The sequence below is a fragment of the Colobus angolensis genome, unplaced genomic scaffold (genome assembly GCF_000951035.1).
Source record: "Colobus angolensis palliatus isolate OR3802 unplaced genomic scaffold, Cang.pa_1.0 Scaffold4, whole genome shotgun sequence".
In the NCBI taxonomy this organism is placed as follows: Eukaryota; Metazoa; Chordata; class Mammalia; order Primates; family Cercopithecidae; genus Colobus; species Colobus angolensis.
This window is the reverse complement of record NW_012117376.1, coordinates 8450000-8458726: the sequence shown is the minus strand read 5'-3', so window position 1 is coordinate 8458726 and position 8727 is coordinate 8450000. Positions and strand designations below refer to the sequence as shown.

Genomic DNA, 8727 nt, shown 5'->3' with positions numbered 1-8727 from the left:
GGGAGGCTGAGGCAGGAGAATGGCGTAAACCCGGGAGGCAGAGCTTGCAGTGAGCTGAGATCCGGCCACTGCACTCCAGCCTGGGCCGCAGAGCGAGACTCCGTCTCAAAAAAAAAAAAAAAGTATGGTCTCCCCAGGGCAGATTGGATCAAACCCTGAATGCAGATAAATGCTCCTGCCACAGTCTCCCTCTGCCTTCGTGGGTGAGAGGGCAGGACTCCACCTCTGATTGGCAATGTTCCCAGCCCTTCCCTGGTTGCCTGGCAACAGCTCTGTGTCTCTGACTGAGGATACACCATGGCAGGTGGCAGTCCAGCAGCCAAGAGGGTAGTGGTGTACCGGAATGGAGACCCCTTCTTCCCAGGCTCCCAGCTGGTGGTGAGTCAACGCCGCTTCCCCACCATGGAGGCTTTCCTCCGCGAGGTGACATCAGCTGTGCAGGCCCCACTGGCTGTGCGTGCCCTCTACACACCTTGTCATGGCCACCCTGTCACCAACCTGGCAGACTTGAAGAACAGAGGGCAGTATGTGGCCGCTGGATTTGAACGATTCTACAAGCTCCAGTGAGTGGGCTGGGGTTGTTCAAAGAGCCTAGCAAGGGAGGTAATGGCAAGAGTGTGTGTTCAGTACCTACCATGTATGTACCAGCACGTTATTGGTACTGAACTCTATGTCGGGCAGTGGGGGGTGGTTTTGCCTCCATTAGAAAGGGAAAACACACAGAAAACCTGCCTAAGAGTACACAACAAATAGCTGAACTGAAATTCAAATAGAATTCTGTGTGTTACTAATGTTTATGCCCATCACAGCCAAGATCAGCTTGTGGGAAGACCACTGCCCCACAGGGTGAGCCCCTTTTTCCAAAAGCTCTTCTTGCTTGGACTCCCTATCACTGAACACTCTAAATCCGCCCATCCATTCCTCCCCACTGTGCTTAGGCATCCCAGACTCTCCTGTTAGGCCAGGGTCATCCCCCATTGCAGGAGAAGACTGTCTTCCAGGGTGGGAGAAGAATTTGAGTACCTGAGTCTCTGGCTCATGTCTGGCTTCCAGGTCCTACGCTTAGCTCTCAGCTAAGGTTGCTTACTATAGTGTAAGGATCAAGAGGGGGGAAGCGGCTGGGCGTGGTGGCTCATGCCTGTAATCCTAACGCTTTGGGAGGCCGAGGTGGGCGGATCATCTGAGGTCAGGAGCTCGAGACCAGCCTGACCAACGTGGAGAAACCCCATCTCTACTAAAAATACAAAATTAGCTGGGCGTGGTGGTGCATGCCTGTAATCCCAGCTGCTCGGGAGGCTGAGGCAGGAGAATCGCTTGAACCCGGGAGGCAGAGGTTGCAGAGCCAAGATTGTGCCACTGCACTCCAGCCTGGGCAACAAGAGTGAAACTCCATTTCAAAAAAAAAAAAAAAATTAGCCGGGCCTGGGAGCACATACCTGTAATCGTAGCTACTCAGGAGGCTGAGGCAGGAGAATCGCTTGAACCCAGGAGGCAGAGGTTGCAGTGAGCTGAGATTGCACCACTGCACTCCAGCCTGGGGGACAGAGTAAGACTCTGTGTCAAAAGAAAAAATAAAAGGCCGGAGGAGGGAAGCTAGGTAGACTTAGAATCTAGGCTTCATTCCTTGTGTGACTTTAGGCAAGTCACTTAATTTGAAGTCTCATATAAAAAACCTATCTCATGAATGAGAACATTCTTAGGATATAGCAGGATGCATAATGCACTAGTTTCATAATGTTTCTCTTGACATTTTTTTTTTTTTTTTTTTTTGAGATAGGGTCTTGCTCTGTCACCCAGGCTGGAGTGCAGTGCAGTGGCGTGATCGTGGCTCACTGCAGCCTCGAACTCCAATCCTCCTGCCTCAGCCTCCCAAGTAGCATGCCACCATGCCTGGCTAATTTTGGTTTTGTTTTTGTTAGCAATGAGGTTGTCCAGGCTGGTCTCAAACTCCTGGGCTCAAGTGATCCTCCTGTCTCAGCCTTCCAAAGAGCTGGGATTACAGGTGTGAGCCACTATGCCCAGCCCTCTTGACCTTTAATCTCACAGTTAGCATTGAGACCCCAGTCTGGATTTCCAGACTTACCTAGCACTTACCCAGCCAACACTTGAGCACTCAAGGAGTCCTAGGGCAGGTTCAAGTGCCAATATCTGTTTCTGGACGGAGATGACTGCCACTATTCCATGGGGAGGGCTATCTGGTGAGCTGTGCCCCAACCCAATACTGACATCTGCCAGGCTATTGAGGCCTCAGGCTCCACAAGATGACCTGTGACCTATCTGCCCTTTCAGCTATTTACCTCATGGAGAGAAAGATCCAGGTGGGAAGAGCTGCAGACTACAAGTGAGTCTGGGGGAACCTGTGCCCCAGCCCCTCTATTTTCCCACTCCTAGAACTGCCCCCAATTTGGTCTGGGAAGCCAGGGAAGCAGCAGGATCTGCCAGTTCCATGGGGGGTACTTTGGAGCCAGCTTCTATCCTTCCTGGGGTGTGGAACTTCAAGACACTATTTCTTGCTTCTGTCCCAGCCTTTATCTCCACACTGGGGTCCCCAAAGGAAAGAGGAAGCTGTGAAACACAGATTGGGGGAGGGGTGGTTAGAGTGTGACTTAGGGAACATTGAAGCACCTTTTGGTGAAAGGTGTGACCTGTCTTATTCCTCCTGGCCCCCTTCCTGCCCCAGTCTGGTTCCGACCCCCTCACTCCACACCTTGGATGGATCCACCCCAAACCAAAGGCCCCGACTCTCCTAATTTGGAGGCCTGATTTGGGTTTCAGGGTCCTCCCGTGACTCGCCACTTGTGTGATGGGGCCGTTGGACAGTGGCTGCCTGCAGGTGCTCCCTGTTACATTCAGTGAGTGCCAGTGTTGGGGAGCAAGGGCGTCAATTTTTGTTTTCGTGAGACCAAGAAAATGGTGTTGGGTTTGTTCCAGGAGCCTCTGGCTACTGTTGGTAATATAGGAGTCCAGCATGCTTGATGGGTGAAAAGACACCAGTGTTATGGTTATTGCTGGCCCTGTGCCACCCTTCACCTCACATGTAGGGACTCCTGGGGACACTCCCCCTTACCAGGCTTTTTGTCTCAGTGTGTTCAGGAATGGGGACCTGGTAAGTCCCCCATTTAGTCTGAAGCTGTCCCAGGCTGCCAGCCAGGACTGGGAAACTGTGTTGAAGCTCCTGACTGAGAAGGTCAAGTTGCAGAGTGGGGCTGTGTGCAAGTGAGTATGGGGACTGGGAGGGCCCAAAAGGCCCCAAAGAGAGCCTCCCCACTGGCTTCAGCTGTGGCTGAGGATGAAGAGGCAAAAGGAAAGCACATTCCCCAACGTGGGACTTCCCCCTATGCCACTGGGAGAGGGCCCTCTGCCCAGCCCTCAGAGGCAGGGTAGAGCTTGGGTGACTGGTGCCCAGAGGCCAGAGGGCACCTTGGAATAGCTGCACCCACCCCCTCAGTCTGCTGAATGTGAAGAAGCATTGAGTCTACCAGCCCTTATCCTGCTTACCTCTCTCTCCCAGACTCTACACCCTAGAGGGGCTCCCACTGTCAGCAGGGGAGGAGCTGGTAACTGGCCATTACTACGTGGCTGTCGGAGAGGATGAATTCAAGGACCTTCCCTATCTGGAGCTGCTGGTGCCCCGCCCCTCCCTGCCCAGGGGCTGCTGGTATGTATGTGGGAGGTGGAGGGGTAACAGGCCAGGCAGAGGAAGCCACCCTCTGGGTCTGTGTGCTCTGACTCTATGCCCTCTACCCACTACAAGCCTTTCCTTTTGTCATTGTAGGCATCCTCCAGGCTCGAAGTCTAGGCCCCACATGCAGGGGGTAGGTGACGCAGGGGACAATGAGGGGTGGGAAGGAAGGGGAGTGACTGGCTGACAACTCTTCTGGCACAGGCTCTGACCTTATTTCACTGCATCCTCTCTTTCTTTTTTTCTTTTATTTTAAATATAGAGATGAGTCTCACAGTATTGCACAGGCTGGTCTTGAATTCCTGGGCTGAAGCAATCCTCCCACCTTGGCCTCCCAAAGTGCTGAGATTATACTGTGCCTGGCCTGCATCCTCTTAACAATCTTTTTTTTTTTTTTTTTTTTGAGACAGAGTTTCGCTCTTGTTGCTCAGGCTGGAGTGCAATAGCACTATCTCGGCTCACTGCAACCTCCACCTCCCGGGTTCAAGCTGTTCTCCTGCTTCAGCCTCCCAAGTAGCTGGGATTACAGGCATGCGCCACCACACCTGGCTAATCTTTTTTTTTTTTTTTTTTTTTGAGACGGAGTCTCGCTTTGTTGCCCAGGGTGGCGTGCAGTGGCGTGCAATCTCGGCTCACTGCCAGCTCTGCCTCCCAGGTTCACACCGCTCTCCTGCCTCAGCCTCCCGAGTAGCTGGAACTACAGGTACCCGCCACCATGCCCAGCTAATTTTTTAAATATTTTTAGTAGAGACAGGGTTTCACCGTGTTAGCCAGGATGGTCTAGATCTCCTGACTTCGTGATCCACCTGCCTCAGCCTCCCAAAGTGCTGGGATGAGAGGCATGAGCCACCGTGTCCAGACACACCCAGCTAATTTTTTTAATTTTTAGTAGAGGCAGGGTTTCCCCATGTTGGTCAGGCTGGGGAGTAGGAAAGGTAAGAATGGCCAGCAACCAGGGTCCAAGCCCAGTGTCCCTTCTCTAGGCCCAAGGCCACAGGGCCCAGGTAACGCAGCCCTCTCCAAAGGAACCAGACGGAATTAAGCCATCCACTTTCTATGCCAGACCCCAGCAGACCATTCAGCCAAGAAGCAAGCTGCCCACACTCTCATTCCCATCAGGTGAGGGGTCCCTGGGGCTCACGCCCTTCTTAGCTGCCTTTTGACAGTGACATGGATTAGTCCCTGCTGTTGTTGGGGATGTCCATGGGAGAGAATGCCCAGACACAAAGCCGTCACTGAAAAAAAAAAAGATAAAGGAGTCTGAGCCTACTCTGGCTCAGGAGACTGCCTGTTAAAAGAAAAAAAAAAGGCTGGTCCTAACCTCATCATAACTGTCTCCAGCTCCCCCCATCTGTATATCCTATTCCTTCTTCACAGGGCCTCATCACACGAAAAGAAGCGCCTGGAAAGGACAGTGCTTAAAGCGATGAGACTTCAGGGGTGGGATCTAGAGGGGATGGGGGTGGGACCAAAGGCCCACCTCTCACTTCCCTGCCATCCTGGGAGGTGGTGGGGAATGCAGAACCAGGTTCAGGGGAGGGAAAGGGGCTGGCACGAAGGTCCAGGGCAGGAATGCTGAGGGCTCTTCAGCCTGGGCATCACCCAGTGCTGCCTCCCTCTTTAGGAGTTACGGGAGTATATGGAGCTCCCCACCCAAGGAAGGAGACAGCGGGGGCACCCAGGAAGTAGCAGATGATGAAGACACCCAGACAGAGGAGCCCTTGGATCAGGTAAGCTGTTGGATCAGGGACCAATATGTTGGGATGGGAGGAGCTCGAGCTGCAAACTGGCAGCCCTGGGCCCCAGGAACAGTTCTCCCTTGTGACTGAAGGTAAATGATCTCCTAACTTCCTACCTTGTTACATGAGGAAGCAGTTCCTAATTTCCAGTTTCTTCCTTCTTTGGGGTCGGGGACCTCATGGCCGAGAGCTAGAGGCTGGCCATACTCACGGCTCCATTCTGTATAGCCTTCCACCTCCTCCAGAGGGCAGCACAGATAGAGGAAGAGGCCCTGTCCCTGGAAAACCAGCCTGGGGCTGTGGCTGTTCTCAGCCTCAGTGCCAGCTCTGCCATCTTGAGAGCCAGCAGCCCCAGAGGGGAACTGGGGACCACCACTCTGGCCACCTTTTGTCCTTGGCCTCCAGCAGCTTGTTCCTCAGGAGCCAGCACCTCCCCTGGGCTCACAGGGTACACTGCGGCCTCCTCAGCCCTCCCCATTCTCCTGCTCCTAAACCCACAGCCCAGCCTTCCCTCCCTCTGAGCAGAGCAGCCCTGGCTTGGGGGCTGTTTCCTTATGGGATTCTGTGGCCACAGAAAGGAGTAGCTGACTGAGCCTGGGAGACAGGCTACAAACAGGGGAGCGGGTTTGTCACAATAAAAGAATACTTACTAACCTCTGTCTGTTTACCACAGATTTATTGACAGCTACTACTCGCCAGGTATGCTGGGTGCTGGAGTCAGGTGGGGCTGGGGCTCACAGCTGTCTACCTGTTTAAGAGGGGCTGGCAGTGAGGATTTCTGCCCACCTCATGGGTGAGGCAGGCAAGGCTAATAGACAGCTCATCTCCTGCATCTGCCACTCCGATGTACCTTCTTCCCCTCGGTTCCTCATTCAGCCAAGGCGCTCTGACTGAGCCCTGGAGGCCTCCCGTTTGCATTTCTGGCTCAAAGTCTGCAGCTGGCCCTTTCCATGCAGCTGGGGTTCTGCAGTCCATGGAACCTGCCACCATGATAGTCCAGATCAGGCCACAGTAACGGTGGCTGGGCTGGGGGCCTGAGATGTCAGCAGGAAGAGAGCTGCTGGGGCAGAAAGGTTGCTGAAGGTGAGCATAGAGTCTCCTGTGCTAAATCCCAGCAGCTGAACAGCACTTGAAGGTTACAAAACCCTTTCACTCTTGTTCTCTTATTGTGATCCATGAGGTAGCTGTTATCCCCATAAGAGAGGAGGAAGCTGAAGCCAGAGAGGGGAAGTGCTAGGTCCATCCACTCACTGCCAGCACTTCATGGCCCAGGTGTTTCCTGGAGGCAGCAGAGCTGGAGGTGGGTTCAGCCCACTCAAAGTGTAGACGGCTGCCCCTGGGGCTTACTCACTGAGCTTGTGATGCAGAGTGAAATTCCTATCACAGTGAGCACCATGCCAGCAACTGCTCCTGGGATAATAGGCAGAAATCAAGGGGGTCTGAGCTTAGCCAGGCCAGTAGGAGCTGGTACAGGGCTGGAGGAAGGGCTCAGATGGGGTCTGGTCCTGAATCCTGCCCCAGCCTCTGTCTGTCCCCAGACTGTCCAGGGGAAGGGAACTCTGAAGGCCACAAGGAAGCAGAACAGCTGCAGAGGAAAGGGCAGGATGGGAAAAGGCCGTGTCCTCACCCACTCTGGGGAGATGGGTTCAGGGAAGGAACTAACATAGGTATGTCGATGTCCAAGGAGCTGAGTCCTGCACTCGTAGTAGCCTGACTTACGTTTTCCACCAATATCTTCTCCAAGGGCCTTGCCAACAATCAGTGTGAAGATGATGGCCAGAGAGTTACAGATGGGCACAGCTAGGGTCAGATCTGGGTGGTCAGAATGGAAAGAATGCCTGAGATGCAACAAATGCCTTTCTAGACACAAAACACTTCCATTATCATCATTTCATACCTTTAAAAAAGGTATCATAACCCCATCTTCCAGCTGAAGTCACAGCAAATCTCAGGACTCAAACCCACATCTCCTGACTCCACGTTCAGTGCTTCCCAGGATTCCAGCATGAAGACCTGAACTCTGAGGTCTGGGACCAGCCTGGTTTGATAATGAGAATGAAGTCTTTGCACTCAGAGAGAACTTGTGAGATCTCAAGGACATCTGCACAGACAGGCAGGCACCCAAATCCCAAAGGATGCAGTAGAGAGTCAAGTAACACCAAGCACAGCCACTATTGTGATACCATGGCCTAGGTGCTTTGTGTACATATCTCAATTTTCACAACACTGCAAGAAGGGGATTATCACCATTTTGCATAAAGGAAGCAAAGGCTCAAAGAAGTCACATAAACTAAGGCAAGTTGAGGATTTAAACCAAGGCTTGCCTGACTCCTAAGCCTGCGATGTTATTGAACTGTGGATACAGACAAAGCAGAACATCAGGTGAAGCACATTTTGTTTCTGTTTCAGCCCAAGCTCAGGCCTTATGGAGTTAAAAAGTGTCAGAAGGAAGAAGCCAGGACCTGTTCAGGACATTGGGCTGGACCTGTGGTATGGGTAGAGGGCATCATAGCCCAAGATCTGTTCCTCAATTTTGAAGTTCCAAGGGACTGACTGCCAATAAGCAAACTTGAAAAAGAGTAATGGAGTTGGCCAGGCACGGTGGCTCATGCCTGTAATCCTAGCACTTTGGGAGGCTGAGGCAGGTGGATCACCTGAGGTCAGGAGTTTGAGATCAGCCTGGTCAATATGGTGGAACCCCGTCTCTACTAAAAATACCAAAAATTAGCCAGGCATAGTGGCAGGCACCTGTAATCCCAGCTACTCAGGAGGCTGAGACAGGAGAAGTGCTTGCACCCGGGAGGCGGAAGTTGCAGTGAGCCAAGATCACGCCACTGCACTCCAGCCTGCAGAACAAGAGTGAAACTCCGTCTCAAAAAAGAAAATAAAAGAAAAAGACTAATAGAGTTAACTTAAAATTTGTTGGCCAGGCACAGTGGCTCACGCCTGTATTCCCAGCACTGGGAGGCCGAGGCAGGTGGATCACCAGAGGTAGGGTGTTTGAGACCAGCCTGGCCAACCTGGGGAAACCCCGTCTCTACTAAAAATACAAATTATCAGCCAGGTGTGGTGGCAGGCACCTGTAATTCCAGCTACTTGGGAGGTTGAGTAACGAGAATTGCTTGAACCTGGGAGACGGACGTTGTAGTGAGCTGAGATCGCGCCGCTGCATTCCTGTCTGGACGACAAGAGGGAGACTCCATCTTTTTTTTTTTCTTTTTTTGAGACAGAGTCTCGCTCTGCCACCCAGGCTGGAGTGCAGTGGCTGGATCTCAGCTCACTGCAAGCTCCGCCTCCTGGGTTTAT

General features: G+C 52.7%; 2 protein-coding genes across 5 annotated transcripts in view; one reads left to right on the top strand and one right to left on the bottom strand.

The window, feature by feature from the left end:
- Positions 1-297: 297 nt before the first annotated feature.
- DCDC2B (doublecortin domain containing 2B) lies at positions 298-6078 on the top strand. The gene is given in 10 exon segments (XM_011955435.1): positions 298-563; positions 2290-2341; positions 2776-2852; positions 3085-3216; positions 3512-3658; positions 3776-3815; positions 4666-4801; positions 5307-5359; positions 5362-5412; positions 5667-6078. Coding segments are annotated over 10 exon segments (1230 nt in total). The 3' UTR covers positions 5943-6078.
- Positions 6079-8727, bottom strand: part of TMEM234 (transmembrane protein 234) — a 14404-nt gene continuing 11755 nt past the window's right edge. The window contains exons 4-8 of one of the 4 annotated variants that reach the window (XR_001003247.1): positions 7319-7459; positions 7141-7233; positions 6773-6831; positions 6272-6401; positions 6111-6169 (exon numbers count right to left, since the gene is read on the bottom strand). Coding sequence is in view for 3 of the 4 variants with exons in the window: in XM_011955431.1 (XP_011810821.1) it covers positions 6851-7233 (383 nt within the window). In the remaining variant the exon portion in view is untranslated. Of the gene's footprint in view, positions 7234-7318; positions 7460-8727 lie in introns of all 4 variants that reach the window. The other 3 variants (XM_011955432.1, XM_011955433.1, XM_011955431.1) reach the window with 3 other exon arrangements.